The following is a 25748-nucleotide window of genomic DNA, read 5'->3' on the forward strand; positions in this document are numbered from 1 at the left end:
GTCACTCAGCAGGCCTTTAAAATGACGATCATGCGCCGTGAAGCTTCACCAAGCTCCCCCCCAATGCGCTGCATACGTGAGGGGGTTGCCATAGCGGCTTTATGAGAGCAATCGGACCATTCGTTTAAGGGTTTATCTGCTTATTCTATTTGGTGCTTGTTTCAGAACTGATTTTTCTATATACGTTTATTATATTGCGGAGAAACTAAACAGAGTGACAATGCAATCGAACAGTTTATAAATCTGAGAAAATAAAGACGCTTGAGACTTATATTGGGGCTTCAATTAACACAAACGTTTAGGAAAGAGTGGATTTTCTGGCATAAAGTACAATAAAACGTTCACATAGACTACACGTTTATAGTCACTTTACCTAATCGCTCATCTTTCCTTTATAGATGAGCAGAGACGGAAAGAGTGTCGGCTGCGCGCAGCTTCACATAAACAAGAGCAAATGATCGCGCGTGCACATGAACGGCTGGCAGCAAGACGTGCTGTGTGACGTCATTAAGAGCGACGAAAACGCTTAAACAGATGTTGTTTCGAGTCTGCACTTTTGTACTTTACTTAACGGTATGTGAACTTTAATTATTTAACTAAGGCATTAAAAACGTCTAGGTTGTTGTTGAGTGTGTGAGGCAGCGTTCAAAAGTGTAATGTCACCTGGAGGCAGAATTTCGGCGATCCGATTTCGAGGCCGTCGCTTTATAAATATGAGGTTTTCATTGATACAGCAGGAGTTAACGGCACGCAATTTAAATCATAAGCGACCGACGGATTTGTGTCCTTCGTCCCAATTTGCCTTGAGTCCTCGATTCCTGCACGTTATGTTTTCGGTTCCAATTTCTACTTTAATCGTCCAGAAGCAGCCGCCGATGCCGATTAATATTCCATTTTTGCCGCATAATCCTTCTGTTAGTTTCCTTATGTAATTGCTTTAATGTCGAGAAGGAAGAGACGATTTCAGTCAGAAACTACATTTTTAAGAGCTTAAAATATACACATCGTTCCGTCATACTCACTCACCTAAGCGATACAGCGATAAATAATAATAAAAAGTACACACAACCTCCTTCTGTTACCTCTATCACAGAGCAATAAGGAAAGCGCTGTTGTATTTTAAAACTGATGATTTATTGCCAGGTTTAAAAAAAAAAAAAAGTTCTTCAGACCAGGGGTCCTCAATCACAGTCCTGGAGGGCTGCAGTGGCTGCAGGTTTTTGTTCTAATTAGAAAGCAATTCTTGCCAATAATTTAATTTCATGGCTTGTTAGTGCTTTAACTCTGCCATGTCAGGTCATTCACATATCCAAGATTTTCTTCCCCTTTCTAAGGATATCATCCAAATAATTTGAAGGCTAAAATGGAGGAGTAATTCTCGGTCCTTCACTTTTTTCTCTTCACTTTCCTTCCAAGTATTTAATTAAACCCAATAATGCATGATAAATACACACGGGTGTAAATAGTAACAAGCTAAATGAAGAAATGCTGCTCTCTTTTGTTATTTGCATGGTATTGCTAATAAGGAGCAATTAAAAACCAAGAATACAGCTGTTTAAGACTAAAATAAGCAATAAGGGTTCAAAATCTTAACGAGCGAGACAACTAAAGTGAAGCAGAAGTGTTATTTGAGCACTAAGTGCTTTGTATTAAGCAATCGGGTTGGAGCAAAATCCTACAGCCACTGCGGCCTTCCAGGACCGTGATTGAGGACCCCTGCTTTAGGGAGACAATTTCATTTTTTTCCAATTCATTACAGTATATTTTTCCCTTTAAATTCTTACAGGTGGATTTGGATTCTTCGAATTAAACAAGAAGTGTGTTTGTCATATAGGACACCACAATCGATTATCTAATTTTTTTTTTGTTTGTTATTTTTCCATATATTGCTGTTAAGTGTTTTGGAGTGATTTTTAGATCCTATGCAGGCTGACAGATAAGCCATTACTGTCATCAGCAAGGAATCATCCAGGGTCACATTCATCTCCATTTCATTTTTTTTTTTTTAATTTGATGTACTTCGTTAATCCCTGAGGGCAAATTCTTTTTTTCTTATGCCCTCTCATCAAGAGTCTAGCCACAATCCCTGACCTCTGAGTAAGAAATAAATGGTAGCTGAGTTTTGGTTAAGGTGAATTCCTCAGCCCAATGGCAGATTGGGAGGTTCTTCCTCATCTTCTTCTTCTTCTTCTTTTTAATGGCTGTTGGCAAACCAGCTCATCACTACCAGGTGATTTAGAGTATAATGCTGGCTATGAGGAGGGAAAACATACTGTTATCTGGAATACCTAATTAAACATATCTTATATCATTCATCTAAATTATACCATATATTAATATATTAGCTGTGTAGTAAAAAGCCCAGGGTCCTAGACACAATTGAAATTCTCAGAAAAAAATTGAAATGTAGAGATGTCAGGTAATTGAAAGGAACTACTCTGGGTGTGTCTCTCCTAGGAGGATTCATCATGCTGACGTACTCGCCTCACTTGTGCATTAGCGGCTAAGTGATCGTCTCTTTCCTTGGAGGTTTTGTTTTGCAGACGTCCTCGCCTCTCTTATGTATTAGCAACAGGAGAAAAAGTGAAAGGGATACCGTTTTGCCGGGGTGCTCGCCTCGCTTCTGTAATAGTGGATAAGCAAGTGACTCTTTCTCTGGAGGTTTTGTTTTTTGCTGATGTGCTGGCCTCGCTTGTATATCCTCGGAGGCAGAGCCCTTACCCCGACTCCATCTTTCACTTCCGGGACGGATAGACACACGCACTTCCATGTGTAGACGTATATATATATATATATATATATATATATATATACACAGTATATATATATATATATATATATACACAGTATATATATTGCAAATAATTTAACACAGTTCAGTGAATTAGTCTCAACTTTTCTCAGTAATTTGATATATTTGTTTTTGATATTTTTTTGATGTTTTTATGTTTGATATTTTATTTTAAATTAATCCTTAAAGATTTTGAATAAATCTGTTACTATTTTGTATTCCACCCTCTATAACAAAATATGTCTAACTGGCTTATAATGATTACAATGTCAACATCATCCTGAGTGACGTGTTATGATCAGAAATAAATAATTTAACACCATATGTACAATTCTAATGTGTGTTAATACAATTTCTTCCTTTTTTGGATCTATGGGTAAAATGGGTTAAACATTTTCACAAATTCTACAAATTCACTTCAAGTGTCTATGGCGTTATTTCAGTGCCACTATTCTGAGCACACGTAAAAAATATTGAGCGCACGTAAAAAAAGATTGCAAGTGCAAGTGTTGCATTTTGAAGAGAAATTTATTTTGAGCGTACAAAAGCTGAATTTGAGTGAACAAAATTCATTGCTGCGTGCAAAAAATGTATTTCAGTGTTTGCGCTTATCCATATACACACACACAATAGCACCCCCTCTCGCTCCAGTTTTCATTTGCTTGCTCGCAATGTGTTGCTTGAGCTCACAACATTCTCTGCTGCGAGCGCTCAACTCTCTGTACACCGTTATAAGTGTGCCACAAAACCAACCAATCACAGACTTGGTTTCAAAAATTCTGATTGGCTCTTACGGTCTCCAATCAGCTCGCTAGCTGCTGCATTCCGGAAACAGTCGAAATGTAGCTAAATCCAGCTAAACTCAATTAAACCCCAATTTTAAAATAAAATAATTAAAGATATTATCCGCAAATTGGGGTTTAATTGAGTTTAGTTGATTTAGCTACATTTCGGACTGTTTCCGGAATGCAGCAGCTAGCGAGCTGATTGGAGACCGTAAGAGCCAATCAGAATTTTTGAAACCAAGTCTGTGATTGGTTGGTTTTGTGGCACACTTATAACGGTGTACAGAGAGTTGAGCGCTCGCAGCAGAGAATGTTGTGAGCTCAAGCAACACATTGCGAGCAAGCGCAAATGAAAAAACTGAGCGAGAGGGGGTGCTATTGTGTGTGTGTATATGGATAAGCGCAAACACTGAAATACATTTTTTGCACGCAGCAATGAATTTTGTTCACTCAAATTCAGCTTTTGTACGCCAAAATAAAATTCTCTTCAAAATGCAACACTTGCACTTGCAATCTTTTTTTACGTGCGCTCAATATTTTTACGTGTGCTCAGAATAGTGGCACTGAAATAACGCCATAAGTGTCCCACAATCTTTGTCACAATCCAGACATCTTACTTAATGTCTTGTATATAGAGACAGACACGCACACACAGGCGCGTGCACGACAGACACACGCACGCAAACACACACACACAGGTGTGCGCGGGACGCACACACACACACACAGGCGCGCGCGGGACGCACACACGCACAAACACACACACAGGTGTGCGCGGGACGCACGCACACACACACACACACACAGGCGCGCGCGGGACGCACACAGACACACACACACAGGCGCGTGCACGACAGACACACGCACAAACACACACACGGGTGTGCGCGTGCATTGTTCTTGGTTGTTTATTCATTTTTCAACTGTTCATTTTTCCCCTGTGCTTAAAACTCATTAAAAAAGGTGTTTTTAGCGAGCGGGTTGTAAGGCTATTGCGCGAACACTTCCAGTCTTAGTTTTCTCAGTTGTTCAAGGTTTTCTTAGTGTTATTCAATGTTTTTACATTTAGTTTACTATTACGCTGTGCATTCAGTGGTATAATTAACTATATTTGTGCTTAAAAACGTAAAAAAATATATATTTACATACAGTTCATATGATCTGGAACGGGTTAATTGTATTTACATACAATCCTATGGGGGGAAATTACTTCGGGTAACATTACATCGGGTTACAACCAGAGTTTTGGAACGAATTATGGTCGTGAGCCGAGGTTCCACTGTATTATTGTCAGACAAAATTACAGGCAATTTACGGAAATACAAACCAGTATTACTGAGAGAGAAAATTAAAGGCACACAATACAGTGACACGTATTACAGCCACATACAAGGTCCCTTGCCATTTAATACAGACTGTTCATACAAATGTTTATGCACTACCGTTCTAGCGCCCGTTATTGTAACGGGCTTAATGTCTAGTAGTGAAATATTACATTAAACATATTAGACGTAATAATTAAACCGGCATTTAGACTTGAGTGCTGCAAATGCTAACTGCTCAGTCCAATGATTTAAGCCTGTGAATGTTTATTAAAATTAAACTTACTGTGGGTATAGAAAAGAATCCCCCCTTCAAAATATTCCTTTTTTTTTGCTTTACAGCCTTAAATGAAAACACACACACAAAAAAATATTTCTTTCCAGCTTTACTCACTTAATACAACTTATAACATCCAAGTGAAAGATATCACAGCTACAGTTCAGAAAAATGATAAGCAATCCAAAACAAGACCTACTGAGATTAATAAAAGACCACCCCCTAATGTCAATGTCATTTTGTTGAGCCACCTTTTGCTTTAATGACAGCCTTGAGTCTGGTGGGATTCTTCTCTATCAGCTTTGCACATCTAGAATGAGCCAACTCAATATTTGCCCCCCTCTCTTCTTTACAGTTTAACTGTTCAAGTTCGGTCACATTGGATGGTGAGCGTTGGTGGTCTGCTATCTTCAAATCTTTCCACAGGTTTTCAGTGTGATTTAGGTCTGAGCTCTGACTCAGCCACACCAGGACATTCACTTTTTCCTCCTTCAGCCACTGTGTGGTCCATTTTGCTGTGTGCTTCGGGTTGTTGTCGTTTTGAAAGGTGAACATTCTGCACATCTTCAACTTTCTGGCAGAGGGTAGCAGTTTTTCCTCAATAATTTGATGGTATTTTGCTCCATCAATTTTTCCTTATTCCCTAATGAGAGCCACAGACCCTGCAGCAGAGAAACACCCCCACAACAGGATGCTGCCACCTCCATGCTTTACTGTAGGTACGGTGTGTTGTGGTTGGTGAGCTGAATTGAATTTCCGCCGGGTGTACCATCTGATTTTGATCTCATCTAACCATAAGACCTTTTTCCACTTGGCATCAGAATCTTCAAGGTGCATTCTGGCAAAGCTCAAACAAGCCTTAATGTGGCCTTTCTTGAGAAGTGGCTTTCTCCTTGCGACCCTCCCGAACAAGCCACAATTGTGGAGCGCTTGTGAAATTGTTGTCACATGCACACCATTAATGACCACTCTTTGCCATACAATCCTGTAACTCATTCAAAGTGGCCATTGGCCTCTTGGTAGCCTCGCTTACTAGTTTCCTCCTTGCCCTTCCATCCAGTTTGGAGGGACGGCCGGATCCAGGGAGGGTCCTAGTAGTACCAGACACTTGCCACTTCTTTATTATGGACTTTACTGTGCTACTTGGGATTGATGACGCCTTTGAGATTTTTTTCTGTATCCATCTCCTGCCTTATGTCTGTCCACAACTCTATCCCTGAGATCTTTTGAAGGTGGCTTGCCACCCATAGTCAGTTGTTTGCTGTCAGTTGGGAATGAATACTTCAGGTACAGCTTCACTAATCACACAGATTGTAATTGATCACATGGTCTGCAATGGAAATAGTGGGCACAGACACCTGATTGAGTTTAGGAGAGGGCTAATCCTTTATTCATCTCAAGATTTCTTGTTTTTGGTTTTTTTAAATTCTTCTGAACTGTAGCTGTGATATCTGTCACTTGGATGTTACAGGTTGCATTGAGTAAGTAAAGCTGGAAAAAATATTTGTTTGTGTGTTTTCATTTAAGGCTGTAAAGCAAATAAAATTGGAATATTTTTTGGGGGGGGGGGTCTTTTCTATTCCCACTGTATTTAGTGGATTAATAGCAGTTGGGCTGGTGGAGTATTTGAACCGGTTACATTTTATTCTTGGATCCCGTGACCTGATGGCAGTTACTACAACTGAGAAAGTCCTGCATGAGAGAAGACCCCCTGCTTTCTGTGTCACTTGCTCGTTATTAAATAGGTGTGTCAGGTTCGAGTGTTGGCACTTTGTGATTTTACTGCTCCACTTCACAGTTTCATTTATTCTGTTGCTGACATTACGATTTCTAAACCTGGCCCACAGAACGTAAGTAAAGACTGACACAATGCAAGATTTGTAATAGAGTGACATGATGGTAAGATTCACTCTAAAAGTACTTGGCTTCCTTAGACAGGGAAGCTGCTGTTGTCCATTTTTGAGCAGATTGCTACGGTTTTGTCATTACAAGTTTGTTTTGAGTTTCCGATTGTCTTCAGATATTTATAATTGTCAACAATCTGCACTATCTGGTCTTTAATTATTGTTTCTTGTGGGCTAATGGTGTTTCTTCTGAAACTGATTATTACTTGCGTAGGTTTTGTAAGGTTTAGTTGTAGGAAGGACTCATCACAGCACTTAATAAAGTCATCTACCACTGGACCAGGACTTGGTTACGTTCTCATTATGTCGGCTTATAATTACTGAGTCATCGGGACATTTTAAAGATAAATTTGTTTTCAAATTTACATGACAATCATTAGTGTAGATAATGTACACAAGAGGTGAAAGAATAGACCCCCGAGGGGACCCTCTGGATGAGGACAGCATGTCAGACGGACAACCATCAACTTTCACCTGTCTGTTAAAAAGTCAATCGGCCAGACTGAAGTCCAAATTAAAGTCCTATATAAGTCTCCAACAAGGTGAGGCTGGATGATATCAAAAGCTGATGAGATGTCTACAAACAGGAGCCTCACATGAGCCTTGGTGTCCTCCAAGTGGTTATATAACACCTGAAGCAAAGTGACAATGGCATCCTCCGTCCCTCTCATAGACAACTAGGCAGATTGAAGCAGATCTAATCAACCCCCTGAGTTTTCTCTGTCAAATTCATCTTTATAAGTTTTTCAAATGATTTCATAACCAGTGATGTCGGAGTCCCTGGTCTGGAGTCATTTAAGGTTTTTGGGTCTTTGTTTTTTTTGCTACTGGACTTACTGTGGCCTGCTTTCACAGCTCTAAGATGTTTTGCTATTCTGATGACAAGGTAAAAATAAAACTAAAAAAATTGGGCTGGGCTGCTCTGCACAAGATTTTAAGAGCCTTCCACTAAGATGGGATATCCTCTAGGGGTCGCTAGCTCCCTAATTGAAATAAGTTCTTTTGGAATTGCGGCGTTTTAAGTAACCCGAACCTATACTCAGCAAAAAAAGAAACGTCCTCTGACTTTCAACTGTTTTTACTTTCAGTAAACTTAATGTGGAAATATTTGTATGAACACTAAAAGAGTCAACACCATAAGACATAAACTAAAAATGTTTCACAATGTGTCCCTGAATGAAGGGAGGCTCAAAATCAAGAGTACCAGTCAGTATCTGGTGTGGCCACCAGCTGCTTGAAGTACTGCAGTGCATCTCCTCCTCATGGACTGGACCAGATTTGTCAGTTCTTGCTGTGAGATGTTACCCCACTCTTCCACCAAGGCACCTGCAAGTTCCTGGACATTTCTGGGGGGAATGGCCCTAGCCCTCACCCTGTGATCCAACAGGTCCCAGACGTGCTCAATTCCTTCGACGATAAACACGAAAGCCATCCATCACCCCTGGTGAGACAAAACCGTCGCTCATCAGTGAAGAGCACTTTATGCCACTCCTGTCTGGTCCAGTGAAGGTGGGTTTGTGCCCATAGGCGGCGTTGTTGCTGGTGATGTCTGGTAAGGACCTGCCTTACAACAGGCCTACAAGCCCTCAGTCCAGCTTCTCTCAGCCTATTGCGGACAGTCTGAGCACTGATGGAGGGATTGTGTGTTCCTGGTGTGACTCGGGCAGTTGTTGTGGCCATCCTGTACCTGTCACGCATGGTGTGATATTCGGATGTACCGATCCTGTGCAGGTGTTGTTACACAGTGGTCTTCCACTGCGAGGATGATCAGCTGTCCTTCCTGTCTCCCTGTAGCGCTGTCTTAGGCGTCTCACAGTGCGGACATGGCAATTTATCGCCCTAGCCACATCAGCAGTCCTCATGCCTCCCTGCAGCATGCCTAATGCACGTTCACGCAGATGAGCAGGGACCCTGGGCATCTTTCACAGTCGGTAGACAAGTCTCTTTAGTGTCCTGCGTTTTTAGAACTGTGACCTTAAATGCCTACTTTCTGTAAGCTGTTAAGGTCTTAACGACCATTCCACAGGTGCATGTTAATTAATTGATTATGGTTAATTGAACATGCATGGAAAACATTGTTTAAACCCTTTACAATGAAGATCTGGAAAGTTATTTGGATTTTTAAAACATTATTGTTGAAATACACAGTCCTGAAAAAGGGACGTTTCTTTTTTTGCTGAGTATATATAGATATTGTATCAAAAGGCAATACGTCTCCCATAGTGATACGGTGGTAAGAAATCACATAAGAGAAAATAACATAGCTTTCTTTAATAATGATTTACGCAGAATTACAGACGAAGGAAGCCATAGCAAGACTGTTATCAAGGTGGGATCTCAATGTATACAGTCTGCCATTTTTGTCGCTGCGCTGGAAGGATTTTCAGGACGTATGATGATAACTTCCATCCGTCCATCGGTTTCGAGGTGTTTGGCTGCTGTCCAAGTCTTTTATACTGTTTTTTCAACATGTAGGCCCTTACTTATTTTCCAAACAAGGCAAGGAGAGGATTCAATTTCCTCTCTAACATACAGAAATAGTACAATGCCCATGTTTGTAGTTGTCACTTTCTCTCTTCAAATGCTTGCCTAGCAGTTCTAAATGCTGAGAGCCCCTGGCCTGTACATGTGAGTGGATTTTTAAAATACTTTTTGTACAGAGCACAATGACATTAAACTTATTATCTGGTTACAGATGGTCCAGCCCAGCACTTGTTTTTTATTTTCTAAATCTTTGTGGGCAACAAATCTCTCTCTGTCTTATCAGAAACCATCTGCATTAACTATCGCTCAGTCAAATCTCAAGTTGTATTCACTGAATCCGTTCGCCAAGTCAGAGTTGGAGTTCAAACCTGAAGCCCTTCCATGGTGATGACTTATTGATTGTTGCTGGCCAGCTAAGGTTTTAAGGTCTGGCCACACCAAGCTCAGATTACACGAGGAGAACTGCTGTTCGCGTTTATCTATAGACTCCAATTTAGCTTTTATGATACCAAGCTTTAAATCCCTCTGTGCAGCACACGCCTCATGTCTAATGGCACTTTTCTACTTATGTCTTAATGGCTTAACAGATTTGTTTTTTCCAGGGTTCGTCATTAGGGTGGGCCTTAATGCTTTTAGTTGGGTTAAGCATGTCTTCACAAAATAAATCTAACTGCTGGTAACATGCAAAGGTTTGTCTAAGTCGGTGCTTGTATCTTTTTAGATCCCAGTCTGTACAGTGAAAGCAACCTTATCATTTTTGAGTACAGCCTTCACTCCCAAATTTCATTGCCTTCTTGTTTAAATTTTCTTTTTTTTTAAGGCTGTTCTGTAAATCGAGGAGAAGGTAAACCGAGTGGTGATCTGAAAAGCCTATCAGCGGTTTAGCTCTCGATTTGTAAGCTCTTTTAATTGTTCCATAGCAGAGATCCGAGAGGTTTATTGTTCCTTGTTGAGCTGGTCACATATTGATAGATTAGTTAGTTAGAGATTCCTTCAGGCCAGGGGGTCCCCAACTCTGGTCCTGGTGGGCCCCAGTGGCTGCAGGTTTTCATTCCCCAACTCCGGTCCTGGTGGGCCCCAGTGGCTGCAGGTTTTCATTTTAACCATTTTCTTAATTAGTGACCAGTTTTTGCTGATAATTAACTCCTTTTCCTTTCATTTTAATAGACTTATTTTTTTGCAATTTTTTTCCTTAAATGGCACCCAAACAGAAATGAAATGTGAAGTGAGGGAGCCAACAGAAGGCCAACTAAGTCAGGGCCTCAGACTCCAACCAGTTGCTTAATTAGGCGCAGAGTCTTGCTGGTAATTAAACCCGGTCTTTAATTTCATGGCTTGTTGCTGCTCTTGTTGTGCAATAGCAGACATTTCTGTAATTGTTGATTTTTTCTTTTCTGTAAAATATTTCAAGGACCTGAGCAGATCAGCATTCCTGAGACCTTCATCTTTCTTTATTTTCAGATATTGTATGATGGACGCCAGTTGCTTTGGCTCATTTTGTATTTCATTATCGTTTGGCTGCTAATTAAGGAAAAAGAAACAATTAAGGGGTCTGAGTCTTCAAGAGCAAATGAAATAAAATTAACTCAAAAGAAGTTAATTAGCAGTACAAACAGGTCACTCATTAAGGAAAGGGTTAGAATGAAAACCTGCAGCCCTCCATGACCGGAGGTGGGGACCCCTGCTACAGTGAGTAAAGTCCCTAAGAAGAAAATGTGATGCACCCAGCAAGTGTGACTGCAGGTTAAATGTCCCAAATTGCAGGACAATTCATCTCCTCATCTCATAAATGGATTAGTAGGCTTATGTCAAGTCAGTTCATTTCTTCATCGATTCAGGGTCTGCTGATTTTTTTTTTTTTTTTAATCAATTTTTAATTTGATTTCAAAAATAGGAAGGGGATAACAAATTTAAAAAGAGACATTTTCATATATAAATTTGAACCACATAGAGCAGTGATTAAAGAATAACAAAATGTGGCACATCCAGTGAGTGGGACTTCAGTCTTCGCACCATATTAATTAATTGTCTCAAATGGCAAGAAAACTAATCCGGCCATCTCATAAACCGGTAGGTTAGGACTTTTGTAGTCAAGTCTTATCTCAAATCAGTTAATTTCTTTATTGATTCGGGGTCTGTCAAAATTTTGTAAGTTTTGACATTGCATGGAAATGTAGCCTCGAGGTAAAACCTTTGAAACTGCCACTTTGTATTACCTGTGTAGACCTGGTGACGTTTATTACTGCACCAGCTAAACTTGTAGTGGGTTTTATTCTCACTGAAGACATTACTCTTTTCATTCCACCATTTTCTAGCCCCGATTTGGAGAATCGTGAACTTCTTGTGTGGGGCCAAAACTGTTTTTCTATTTTTATTTTAAACCTCCTATACATTAGACTCTCTTGTGCTCAAGTCACTATATTACCGCTTATGACGGTAAGTCTTTTGCTCACTGCAGTCTCTTCCTCTTTGTGACGCTTACAACTCTGCTTTTCAACTTTACCAAGGTTATTGATACCCAAAGGTCACATTTATGCTCTGTAACATACAGAAACCAAGGTTATGGATGATTACTGAAAATTGGACTGTGGGGTTTATTTGCCCCTCTAATAGTCCTATTGGGGCTGTGTGACGATGCGGGTTCTGGCTCCACACTCCCATCTGATTTTTGGAAGCACTTGAACCCAACACCGTCGATAACGTAACTGAGTGAGCTAGTCAATGGAGGCAATAATTGAGCAAAAGGGGATGGTGCAAAAAGTGAATAGTGCTTTTATTAAAAGACAGTCAAAACAGGTGTTCCAATAAATAGTGCAGTTCAAAAGTTCTTTAAATAAATAATCCATAAAAAGAAAACGTGAAGGTTAAAATCAATAAATAGAAAAAAAAAACACAATCCTTAAAAACCAGAGGTTAAAATCTTCTCATGGAAGCAGTCTTTCAAACAACAACAAATCCGGTGCATCGTTTCTGTTAGCGTCTCACCTGCTTATCCCGTTTGGGCTTGACAGCAGGCAAGACACTCTCTGCAGCTGCCCTCCTCTTACACACACGCGAGACTGGAGACCTCCCGATCCCTGGCTTCGGTTTGGCTCTCATCCCAGTCCCCGAGACTTGATGTCCACCAATGACCAGGACGCACACATTGGGGACTCCACCACCAAGCCTCCCGACTTCCGCTGCCTTTCCGTGGCTTCTCTGCGGCCAGTCGCCTTCCCTTGGTCACTCCCGCTACCTGATCGCTCAGCGGGAGCGACATCTAACTCCAACGCCTGGGTGTAGGCCCCAAAACCCCAGGCCCTCGCAGCTGCCTGTGAGCGCTTGTTCGCCTGCTCGCTCTTCGCGGCTCTCTCTCTCTCTCTCTCTCACCGACCTGCCTCCTCATTTGCTCCCGGTAACCTCCGTCCTCTTTCTTTCGTTTCTTTTTTTTTTTTCATTTTTCCATCCCTCACAACCGACTCGCGCTTCTTTTTAAAATGACGAGGGCCACAGCAGCTGCAGCATTAGCCACGGGACAATCACGGATGTGGGCAGTTCGTCACCTGTGCACTACGTGAGAAACGCCCACATCGCCGACTGCCCCGCGGCTCGCTACAACAATGTCCCCCTCACGAAGCCGCCTCGGGTGCGGTGATTATTTATTTAAAATGAATGGCCTTTGCTCAATGAGCTGTGGACCCATAACACCACAGGCTGTTTTTTGTTTTCTTTTTAAATTTATTGGTCTCTTTTTCGTTTTAAGAAAGACGGAACTTTATTTCTATCATGAGCTAAAAACACAATATGTTCTAGAATAATAACCTTTGCCCATTGATCTCTTTGTTACTTGACTAATTTACAGCAGAGGTCCCCAACTCCAGTCCTGGAGGGCCGCAGTGGCTGTAGGTTTTCATTCTCACCCATTTCCTTTTTTTTTTTTTCTTTTTTTTCAGCATTACAATTTATTGCTTGGTATTAGCAGTTCCATTTGCTTTTCTGTAGACTAAGAATAGTACAGCCACACAGGAGACAGCCAGGACACCCACAACTGCTCCAAGGATGGAAGCTTGGAATTGGGATCCTGGAGAGGCTTTATCTTGCTGGCCAGACAGGGCCTGCGATACAGAAGACAAAGGAGAGACCTGCTCCAGAAAAACAGGGCCCACAGAAATGGTCTTGTCCCATCCATCTGGTGCACTCCATTCACTTGCTCTCCTGGGTCTGTATCTGGGGGCACGAGGGGGGTTGGCACAGTTTGTGTCACAGCAGCTACAAACACCATCGTTCCCATCCACTGAGCTCCACTGGGTCAGTGCAGAGTTGTATGAACAATCCTTATTCAAAGAATCAACATTAGCAGACACCAAAGTCACCTTCAGACGGCAGGTAATAAAGATTGAATTAGTAGTCAGGCCATAAAACCTGAAGGCATCCAGCTGGAACTGGATTACAGACTGGGCAACTCTGGGGAACACAAACTGGGAATTGGAGCCTGTCAGTTGGCTGTCTAAGAAACACCCATTATTCCCAATGAAGGTGTAGGCTGGGGCCGATGCATTGGACCCAGGAGTGGCCACACAGCTGTCCACAAAGACACGGAGAGGCACATGGTTGGAGTTGTCCACAGATGCTTGAAGCTTAACAAGGTCTCCTAGGAAGAAGGTGTTGGACGGACTCGGCCCACTCCAGTCACTGCTCATTATAACCAGCGAGAAGCCTAGATCAGATATTGTGGAGGTGTAGGGAACCCAAGTGGGTTTTAGAGCATTGCTGCTGACATTATGGAGCCTGTTGTAGTGGCATTCAATCTGCACCACAGCTGGATTTGTCCTTACAATGGGAAGACCATCAATTGGAGAAGGATTGTAGTCAAGGGTGAAGCTGTACACTATCTCAGCACCCTGAATCTCCACGGTGCTCTCACAGCCCTGCAGTGGCGCTACAATCACAAAGGGCTGAGCACCGGCCGGACTGGTGACTCCACATCCACCCATGGAAAGATCAGAAGGCTGCACCGGCTTTTGGATGCCCAGCAAGTCCGGACTGATGGTGACGATCACCTCACTGTCGGTGCACTGAGCGGTTACGGTCTGCGGAGCGCCAGCTCTCGGCTCAATAGGGTTAGCATAAAGCACGACCGCGGGCTTCTGCTGCTTTGCGATAACATGCCGTCCTTTAAAACGGGGCTGAGCAAAAGCATCGCAGAGGAAAAAAAGCAGCAGCAACACCACGGCTATCTGACCTTTGTCTTTACACCACATTTTGGATATAACAAAGGGAAAAATCAGCAAAGCACAGTCTCACCCATTTCCTAATTAGTGACCTGTTTTTGAACTTCTTTTGAATTAAGACTCAGATGCCTTAATTGTTTCTTTTTCCATAATTAGCAGCCAAACAATAACGAGATACAAAATGAACCAAAACATGACCAACCTTGTCGATCATACAATATCAGAAAATAAAGAAAGGTGAATTTCTAAATTTTGGGAACAGCTTTGTTCTAGAGTGGGAACTCGGATCATACTTACCTTGGGCTATCACCCCGAATGTAACGGTGTACCAGAAAGAGTTAACAAAGACTTGAAAAAGATTTTAAGGTGTACAGGTAGGGTTAAGTCACTCCAAACTGATTGGTATGATGTTCTACCTTTGGCAGAATTTCCTTTAATTCTCTTTATAATGACTGAAAATAACAGCTGTGGAGTGTCAATGTGGCTTTTTCTACCTCCAGCATTGAGGTGTGAATCTGTGGAAACGATTATCCTTTCATTATCTGAATTTTTAGAAATGTTATGTGCTAACTGGACTAGAGGATGAGAACACTTGTTAACATTGTTAACTGATGGAGCCTCTGCCAAGAGATGCCCTCCTGTGTATAATAAGGTTTGGCAATAGGTGTGGTGTGGTGTGGCAGCCTTGTCGAGACATCCATCTGAGAGTTCAATCCCAAGAACTCAGCTGTGATATACGAGGGGGGACCCAAAAATAACCGGAATTGTGTTGTTGTTCGGTTGGTACTTGTAGTACGTGGTTGGGCCGCTAAGGTGATCTAGTTACACTCCTCACAAGTAAGTCAGTCTGCCAAGTGCCATCAGTCTGGAAGGTTCAGTGAATATTTTTGTAAAAGTAGTTTTGTGCAAGCGTCGTTTTTTTACGATGGCCGATTATCGTGAGCAACGCGCGGCAGTGAAATTTTGTTTTCTTCTTGAAAAAAGTGTTGCAGAAACTATTGGTGTTGAAACGGTATGACAACCCTGAACCACCCACCCTACTCACCGGATTTAGCTCCGTGTGATTTCTTTTTGTTCCCTTGAAAGGAAGGCGTTTTGCTGACGTCGAAGAGGTAAGACAAGAAACGACCAGAGCATTAATGGGCATTACCTCAGACGAATTTAAAAAATGTTTCGAACAATGGAGCAAACGGTTAGATAAGTGTATTTCCGTCAATAGAGAGTACTTTGAAGGAGACTAATTGTAGTTTGTACAGAAAATGAAATTAATCACGTTTTAAAAATATTTCCGGTTATTTTTGGGTCCCCCCTCGTGTTGGACCTTATTCCTTCATTACTGGCCCTGTTATCAGTTAGCTTTGGAAGCTGGATATCATATCAGCAGCTCACTCGCTCACATTTTTGCAAAGAAGGTTTTTTTTGGCTATGTAGTTTACACATATTTTTATGTTTACATTTTGGTGTTAATAAAGTTTTGTTAATTTGTAGAGATGGGTGGGCAAAGTCGGTCCTGGAGGGCCGCAGTGGCTGCAAGTTTTTGTTCCAACCCGATTGCTTAATACGAAGCACTTAGTGCTCCAGTAACACTTCTGTTTCACTTTAATTGTTTAATTTAATTATTGCTTATTTTAGTCTTAAACAGATGTATTCTCATTTTTTTAATGGTTCCTTATCAGCAAGAAGACGCAAACAACAAAAGAAACCAGCAGTCCTCCATTTAGCTTGTTTCCATTTACTCATGTGTGTATTTATCATCCACTGTTTGGTTTCATTAAATACTTGGAAGGAAAGTGAAGAGAGAAAAGTGCAGGACTGAGAATAACTCGTCTGTTTTAGACTTCAAAGTATTTGGATGATATCCTTAGAAAGGGGAAGAAAATCTCAGATATGAGAATGACCTGACATGGCAGAGTTAAAGCACTATAACAAGCCATGAAATGAAATTACTGGCAAGGATTGTTTTCTAATTAAGCAACCGGGTTGGAAGAAAAACCTGCAGCCACTGCGGCCCTCCAGGACTGACTTTGCCCACCCCTGGTGTAGAGTTTTAAAAGGCAGCGTAAACAGGAGATGAAAGATGTGCTACCAGCATGCCAAGTGAGACCGCTTCATGTACTGTAGTCTCGGGTCTGTAGAGCTTAAACGTGCACAGTGGTCCTAGTGAGAAACAGCATGCGTCTTCTATGTTACTGGAGACATTTTCATGGAATGAAATCCTGTTCTCCTGTTTCTTTAATAGTGAGAAGCTGCCACAATTTACTTCAGCACCAACATGGATGTGAAAGAGAAGGCATGTGAGGCTGACATAAATACCATAAAGATAATGACGGTAAGTATTAAGGAGGAGGATTGTGAATGGGCGCCTGTACACCAAAACCAGCTGAGTCTGGACATTAAGGATGAGGATTATGAACTGGTAACTGTGGGCATTAAAGAAGAGTCTGAGGAGTCATCAGTCAGCATTGAGACCCACAAACATAAAAGTGTGGATCCTGTCGAGCTCAATATGAGGTCCGAATCGGTACAGCCTGGCACAAACAGGACTGAGGAAGTGTCGTCTGTTACATCTCGGGAAGATCAACCATCACCTACACATCAGTCTGAAGAACGTAAGTATAAAGTTAAAAGCGTATGTGTTAGGCAGGGGCCTGAAAAGGGCGTCTCATACTTGTTATGTGAAAATTACAACTGCAGTGAGGCTTAATATTCAATGATGAAAGTGAGTGCCCTTTTTTAAGTAAATTACTGAATTGACAAGTCACTGGTTTGCATTCATTAAAGTAACTGGAAAGATTTGGAAAGACTTAACAAATAATTCAATTTGCTTCTTATTAGTCTGACTAGAATGTGTTTACGTTAATGGAGACTGTCTGGTGGGTTAGGCTAGGGGGTCATCGGGACTGTGATCTTCTCTGTGTGTTCTGACTGCACTCCTCAGACTCCAGTTTTATTTTTGTCTTCCTTTGTTCCACTGTTACTATCTATCTATATCTCTGTTATCACTATTAAGAGCATTGCTGTGATCTGTTTATGTTAACCGTTGAATTTAATTTTGTTTTGTTGTATACATAGCATAATTAAGCAGTTTTTAATATCTGGAAAACATTTGGGATTAAATTGCTTAGAGATCTTTACGTAGACAACGTCTTTGCATCCTACGAAAAATGACATTCTAAATGTCAAATTAGAAACTTTGTTAAACAGAATCTGCCCAATTTTCCTCACCTCCCACCTCCCTCTATGCTGGAAAAAATATTGCTCAGTTTCAAGGACTTAGACAGCATTTCTCCTATATATAAAATTATTTTACAGTCTCTCCCTTTGAAAGATCCAAGAGGACACTGGTAAAAAGATCTCTCACTCAACATATCAGAAAAAGAGTGGAAGGCAGCAATGCAGAGAATTCACTCGAGCTCCATATGCTCAAAGCATACAATTATTCAACTCAAAATCATATATCGAGCACATCGCTCTCACTCAAAATTGTCCAAAATGTTTCCAGGGTGAGATCCAACCTGTGAACGATGCCATCGAGTTCCAGCCTCACTGGGTCACATGTTTTGGGCCTGCGCCAAATTAACATCATTCTGGACCAAAATTTTAAATCCCTTTCAAGGCAGCCTTGGTGTCACAATCCCTCCTAACCCACTAACAGCTGTGTTTGGTGGGTTCACAGAGGGGCTTAAAGTGGAGAAGGACAAACAAACTGGAATTGCCTTTACTACACTATTGGCACATAGACTTATCTTGCTCAACTGGAAGAATCCTAACTCTTTTCTTTTAAGTCAGTGGGTAACTGACATTATATACTATTTGAAATTGGAAAACATTAAATTCTCACTTAGAGGATCTGTGCAAAAACAAAATCAAAACCTGGAAGGATCTAATCAATAATATTTTAGAATAAGCATTTATATTGGGAGGAAAAGGGACGTCTTTCCCTCTTTACTACTCTCAAAAGTTATACTTTGGCTGTTGGCCTTCCTCTCTTTCTCATGGATGGGGGTTGAACTGAATTTAGTTTTGTTAAGTTTGACTTGATTGTATGGAATGTTACATGCTTTTAATGAATTCAATAAAAAGATTAAAAAAAATAAATTCAACAATGAAAAAATAAATCATCTTGCTTGATATGAGTGTTGTCGGCCTGACTCCCAACACATTCATTGACTTAATACTGTATTAGTATGTTAAACTCTAAAGTTGAGCCATTCTAATCACTAGAGCCAGAGACTAACTGTGTATTGTCACCATTATTACAAAATTCAGCCTTGACTAGCAATTGTATAGTTAGTTACACTTGAGATAAATCGTATCTTTGGCATCGTTGCCCCTTTTCTTTCACTTCCCAAAAGCTGGTGACATAGCCAGTTGCTAAGTATCTAATAATTTTGATACTTGAGTGCCTTGATATGCACAGCTTACTCTCATAAGCATCAACAAAAGGTATAGAATAGTTTGTGAGATGCAATATTTGTAAAGAAAGCCTAATCCCCGAGCAAACTACACACTAGCACAAGTTCTATACAATCCACTTGTAACAACTGTAACGTCAGACTGTGGGACACCTATAGCAATATTTCAACCTTGCTTTCTAATTTTTAAAAAAAATTGTACTAAATCTGTGCATTTCAGAAAACGTTTTATTATGTGACAGTCAAACAAGTTTCAGTAAAGTAAAACTACAAGATTTAAAGACATCACACAGTTAATCCCACATATCACAGAAGACGCGCTAAAAGACAACATCCACACCAGAGAGCTAATTAATAACAATGAAGTGGGATCCATTCTTTATACAGATTCTTATAAATTAAAACCCATAGTTTATAGCATAAGCACAGGCAGAGGCACAGCAACCTTATTTTAGAATAACATTAATGAAGCCTTATACAGGGTGAGTCAAAATTATGTTAACACTAATGGTACTGCTATGCATATTCTTGTATACAATTTCTGTGGACAATTTGTGTGCCACAAATGGTACATAGGTTGAGACATTCCTGTAAATCATCTGGCACATATGAAGTATGTTTTGTGAGTAAATTGTTTCCACCATTCAAATGTTAACATAATTTTGAATTACCCTGTATATTTGAAGAGGATGGAGAATGGAAAGGCCATTGGTCCAGATGACATACCTGTGGTAGAAGCATGGAGGTGTTTAGGAGAGATGGCAGTGGAGTTTTTATACGGATTGTTGAATGGAATGGAGGAATGGAGAAGAAGTGTACTGGTGCCGATATTTAAGAATAAGGGGGATGTGCAGGACTGTAGTAACTACAGGGGGATGCAATTGATGAGCCACAGCATGAAGTTATGGGAAAGAGTAGTGGAAGCTCGGTTAAGAAGTGAGGGGATGATTAGTGAGCAGCAGTATGGTTTCATGCCAAGAAAAAGCACCACAGATGCAATGTTTGCTCTGAGGGTGTTGATGGAGAAGTTTAGAGAAGGCCAGAAAGAGTTGCATTGCGTCTTTGTGGACCTGGAGAAATCATTTGACAGGGTGCATCAAGAGGAGCTGTGGTATTGCATGAGGAAGTCAGAAGTGGCAGAGAAGTATGTAAGAATTGTACAGGATATGTACGAGGGAAGTGTGACAGTGGTGAGGTCTGCGGTAGGAGTGACAGATGCATTCAAGGTGGAGGTGGGATTATGTCAGGGATCGGCTCTGAGCCCTTTCTTATTTGCAATGGTGATGGACAGGATGACAGACGAGATTAGACAGGAGTCCCCGTGGACTGTGATGTTTGCTGATGACATTGTGATTTGTAGCGATCGGGAGCAGGTTGAGGAGACTCTGGAGAGGTGGAGATATGCTCTAGAGAGGAGAGGAATGAAGGTCAGTAGGAACAAGACAGAATACATATGTGTGAATGAGAGGAAGGTCATTGGAATGGTGAGGATGCAGGGAGTAGAATTGGTGAAGGTGGAGGAGTTTAAATACTTGGGATCAACAGTACAGAGTAATGGGGATTGTGGAAGTGAGGTAAAAAAAGAGAGTGCAGGCAGGGTGGAATGGGTGGAGAAGAGTGTCAGGAGTGATTTGTGACAGACGGTTATCAGCAAGAGTGAAAGGGAAGGTCTACAGGACGGTAGTGAGACCAGCTATGTTATCTGGGTTGGAGATGGTGGCACTGACCAGAAAGCAGGAGACAGAGCTGAAAGTGGCAGAGTTAAAGATGCTAAGATTTGCTTTGGGTGTGATGAGGATGGACAGGATTAGAAATGAGGACATTAGAGGGTCGGCTCAGGTTGGACAGTTGGGACTCAAAGTCAGAGAGGCGAGATTGTGTTGGTTTGGACATGTGCAGAGGAGAGATGCTGGGTATATTGAGAAAAGGGTGTTAAAGATAGAGCTGCCAGGGAAGTGGAAAAGAGGAAGGCCTAAGAGAAGGTTTATGGATGTGATGAGAGTGGACATGCAGGTGATGGGTGTGACAGAACAAGATGAAGAGGACAGGAAGATATGGAACAAGATGATCCGCTGTGGCAACCCCTAATGGGAATGTTGTTAATGGTGATAGCTATTTAGAAACGCTGCAAAATTACTTTATTCCTCAACTTGAATAATTAGGACTGATAGAGAATATAGTTTTTCAACAAGATGGTGCTCCTTGTCACTTTGCTTTGCATGTTAGACAGTTTTAACATGAGAAATTCACTAACAGATGGACTGGAAGAGGTCGACCATTTTCTTGGCCTCCATGTTCACCAGATTTGGCTCCACTGGATTTCTTTTTATGGAGACATGTGGAAACTAATGTTTACTCAACCAAACCTTGATCTTTAGAAGACTTACGAGCTAGGATAACTGATGTGATTGCTGGTATTACTGAAAATCAGCTTGAAAATGTTTTGCGAGAACTACAGAATCATATTATCCTTTGTATTAGTACTGATGGTGGACATATTGAAAATTAACAAGAACAATAAAAAATGTAAGTGTTTCTCCTTTCTAATCCTTTTTACAGATTCTTTTCTATCACATATACTTACAAAGTTACAACTATTTTAAATTACACAGGAACTTTATGAGCACCCTGTATAAAAATTGCCCTGTTACTTAGTTCATTGCATTTGATAAGCTCCCTAAAAGATATTGTTAATTATTTTTAGCAAAATGAGCCTAATAACCTTGTCCAAGGGGCCTATCACACATGATTGGTTTATTTATTATTGAAACTTCTTGGCTAAAAGTGTTTGTGTTCATGTTGTGAGTAGTTTTAATGTAGAAAGCAAAATGATCAAGTTGAGTGTCTTTCCACATGCAGTTTAATGTTTGTAATTACTTATTAAAAATTTAAACCATCGTTAATTTAATGATATGAGTTAAAGCAAATAACAGGACAATGGTTTCAAAATAAACATCTTTTTTTCCTCTTAATACAGGTGATAAACCTCATTACTCTTCTGAACATGGCAAACGATTTTTACATTTAACCGATCTTCGGAGTCGCAGAAGAACTCATGCTGAAGAGAACCCGTACTGCTGTTCTGAATGTGGCAAACGTTTCTCCCGAATCGCCCATCTTCAAACCCACACAAGAATTCATACTGGAGAGAAGCCATATCGCTGTTCAGAATGTAACAAACAATTCTCGCAAATCTCCCATCTTCACAGACACACAAGAATTCACACTGGGGAGAAGTCATATTGTTGCTTTGAATGTGGAAAACGATTCTTACAAATCAGCCATCTTCAGACTCACACAAGAATTCACACTGGAGAGAAGCCATATCAGTGTTCGGAATGCGACAAACGATTCTCACGAATTGCCAATCTTCAGACCCACACGAGGACTCACACTGGAGAGCAGCTGTATTGCTGTTCTGAATGCGGAAAACGATTTTCACAAATCTCCCATCTTCAGAGTCACACAAGAAGTCACACTGGGGAAAAGCCATATTCCTGTAATGAATGTGGCAGACAGTTCAAACATATGATCAACCTTCAGACTCACATACAAGTTCACGCTGCAAAGAAACCATACTGCTGTTCTGAATGTGGTAAACAATTCAGTAACAGGAATAGTTATGAATCCCACTCAAGAATTCATGTAGGAGCAAAGCCATATTCTTGTTCTGAGTGTGGAAAACAATTCTCCAGCAATGACTATCTTCAGAGACACAAAAGAAGTCACACTGGGGAGAATCCAAATTTTTGTTCTGAATGTGGAAAAAAATTCTCTAGCATCAGCTATCTTCAAATCCACAAAAGAAGACACACGGGGGAGAAGCCATATTCTTGTTCACAATGTGGAAAACGGTTCTATGACAACAGCCATCTACTGAGACACGAAAGAATCCACACTGGAGAGAAACTGCATTGCTGTTCAGAATGTGGAAAACAGTTCTCACGAATGGCCAACCTTAAGACCCACATAAGAATTCACACTGGAGAGAAGCCATATTCTTGTTCTGAATGTGGAAAACAGTTCTCTGACAGCAGCCATTTTCACAAACACAAAAAAAACTCTCACTGAAAAGAAGATATATAGCTCTTGTGAATGTGTCCAACGACTCTTGTGAATGAGCGGCCTTCAGGATTCACATAGGAGAGAATCTACATTGCTGTACAAAATGTGGCAAACTATTTGCAGTTATGTTGTCCTAAGAGCCACACAAGAATTCTCACTCGGGCTTAACCGTATTGTTGTAATGAATATGGAAAACGATTCTTCCATATGATCAGCCTGCAGACCCACATACAAATTGACACTAAGCACTGCAAATTTAAGGAAGTAAGAGCTATAGCAATATAAAAGAAATATTTCGACTAAAGAGTGAGATTCACTCCTGTCTTGATAGTGAATACACCCAGAAGTTTTGGAGAGGTAAATCCCATGAAAAGCTATATTGCTTGTATGAACATGACAAATGATTCCTTTACAGGTGTAGTCTTTTAACCCACTCATAGGAGTGGAGCCTCACTGCTGTAGTAAATTGTTCTATAATAACGTGTTTATGTGCTTTATTGTTGTTCTTGATTTTGATTTATTATTTTTCATATTTGTATGTATTTTCTGTGATGTCCATAATTATGTAATGTTCATTGAAATGTCTTGTGTTTTGTGGGTGGAGCTCCAGGAGGCACTCTGATGTCACCATTTCTGAGCCTTCCCAATGGCTGTTTAGCCAGAGCAGAGCAGGCAGTTAGGAGAACGTTTAGTTTGGGTGACATTTAGTTTTGTGAGTATTGCTGTTTTCTTTAAATTGTGTGCTTTTCTTGATTTACTTTGCTTCTATCCCTGTTTTTCTCTTCTGGATTGTGGCATGGGACTTGTTTGCTTAAGATTGCCTTTTACATGACTCCTTTCTGTCTATTTTTGAGCTGTTTTGAGCATCTTGCTCGCATTCTATTCTATTTTTTTTTTCTAATAAATCATTCATTTATAAAGATTCTTTTGTTTGTTCTGCTCTTAAACTGGTAATTCTTCCTCTTGTTGATGGTTTGCTTTATTTTGGGAATTTCTCATTATTTAATCCAGCCTCTTATTTTTAGGGTCTGCCATGCCGGAAGCCTTCAGTTACATGGATTCGGGGTTAGTCTGCTTGGACAGGATGTTTAGGTCCTGCTTTTATTGTCCTTTTAGAAAGCATTACAACCCTTTTGTTTTGTTTGGGATTCTTAATCACAACATAAATATTGTTCTCAAAAATGGTCATGTTGAAGAACCGCGTAAAAATTCATGCTGGGGTAAAGCCGTATTCTTGCTCTAATTGTGGTAAACTGTTCTCTAACAGGAGTCCTCTTCAGAGCCACAGTAGAATTCACTATCAAGAGAAGTCCTGCAGGAGTAAATTGGGGGACGGTGAAAAAGTGAGGTAGGAAGGAGTTCAAACTCACTCTCCTAACTCCAAGTGCTGATGATTACTTTCACAAGGTGAGCTTCTTTGTATGAGATCAATACCAAGTCTCGTCAAGGTGAGAAACATCCATCATACTGGCTGCACATCTCCCAGGATGCAAACAAGCCCACCCACTGCCCCAGGACTAGTTCATTTTAGTAATTTGGTATTGCTTTTTATTTTGTACTTTCGGGGCTTCATCTTTGAGTTCAGTTTTCTTTAATGACGGACACTTTCAATTGAGTTTAATAAATTATCGTATATACTCACGTTTAAGTTCCATATAATTTCCGGTATTTTCTAATGTTGGTCATTTAAGTCGAATGCGGAATCCTCACGCTATTGGTCCAAGAGGTTATGATATGCTAACGCCCACCAGGGAGAGTAACCACGGAGCACACAACCTTTTTTTTTCCTATGTATTGTGCCTACGTGATCACACAGTAATACCCAAACTATTCTGAAGCCTCGTTTGCACTGTTTTGTATTTTTTTGTGTCTCATACACCTTTATCGTAAGAGCATCCCTTATCTACAATGGAATGTTCGATTACAAGAAACTATGTAGCTGGTTTTAAATTAAATGTCGTTAAAGTGGCGAAATTGGTAACTGTGCTGATGCAACAAAATTCGATGTGCCTGAGAAACTGATGCGAGACTGGAGGAGGCAAGAAGATGTAAAAAAAAAAAAAAGTGTCATATTTTGGAACAGGCGTATAAATTGGGGTCTGATTTTATGAACAAGTTTTTGAGTTTCAAGACTTGACATACGCAAGTATATACGGTAAGCAAATTCTTGAAGTCAACGTGAAGGTAACAAAAATTATTTTCAACAAAAAAAAGCTTTTAGAAACCAAAACAAAAAATTCAATGAATCAAAAATCTAAAAATACTTACCCCTTTTTGTGTTGAAGTATCTGAAATCTCAGACCAAGAGCAAAGGTGACACACTAAGAATTATGATGGAGCTCTCATCTAATGCCTTCCTAGTATCTATGATGTGCACCTTAACTGAATACTGGAACACAGTCTGTAAAACTGCTTATTTCATGTTCTGCCTGCTTGTAACGCTGCAAGAATTTTCCAATAGAGTCCAGCTGCAGTCAGGACAGTTTTAGGCCTCG

General features: G+C 40.6%; 2 protein-coding genes across 2 annotated transcripts; one reads left to right on the forward strand and one right to left on the reverse strand.

Moving 5' to 3' along the window:
* The first annotated feature begins 92 nt into the window (after positions 1–92).
* LOC120533284 (zinc finger protein OZF-like) lies at positions 93–24132 on the forward strand. Its single transcript, XM_039760101.1, has 3 exons — positions 93–573; positions 17013–17382; positions 22166–24132. The coding sequence occupies exons 2-3, from the start codon at positions 17046–17048 to the stop codon at positions 23257–23259; spliced, it is 1431 nt and encodes a 476-aa protein (XP_039616035.1). The 5' UTR covers positions 93–573; positions 17013–17045; the 3' UTR covers positions 23260–24132.
* On the reverse strand, positions 13485–14857 carry LOC120533303 (zona pellucida sperm-binding protein 3-like). The gene has a single exon (XM_039760132.1). It carries the CDS (start codon positions 14801–14803, stop codon positions 13505–13507), a length of 1299 nt encoding a protein of 432 aa, XP_039616066.1. The 5' UTR covers positions 14804–14857; the 3' UTR covers positions 13485–13504.
* Positions 24133–25748: the final 1616 nt, after the last annotated feature.

The sequence above is a fragment of the Polypterus senegalus genome, chromosome 8 (genome assembly GCF_016835505.1).
Source record: "Polypterus senegalus isolate Bchr_013 chromosome 8, ASM1683550v1, whole genome shotgun sequence".
Lineage (NCBI taxonomy): Eukaryota > Metazoa > Chordata > Cladistia > Polypteriformes > Polypteridae > Polypterus > Polypterus senegalus.

Bases quoted from the DNA above. Each gene is read 5' to 3' on its own strand.
- LOC120533303 (XM_039760132.1), bottom strand. From the start codon at position 14,803: ATGTGGTGTAAAGACAAAGGTCAGATAGCCGTGGTGTTGCTGCTGCTT.
- LOC120533284 (XM_039760101.1), top strand. From the start codon at position 17,046: ATGGATGTGAAAGAGAAGGCATGTGAGGCTGACATAAATACCATAAAG. The intron at 17,383-22,165 runs GTAAGTATAAAG...CTCTTAATACAG, and splicing joins TACACATCAGTCTGAAGAAC to GTGATAAACCTCATTACTCT.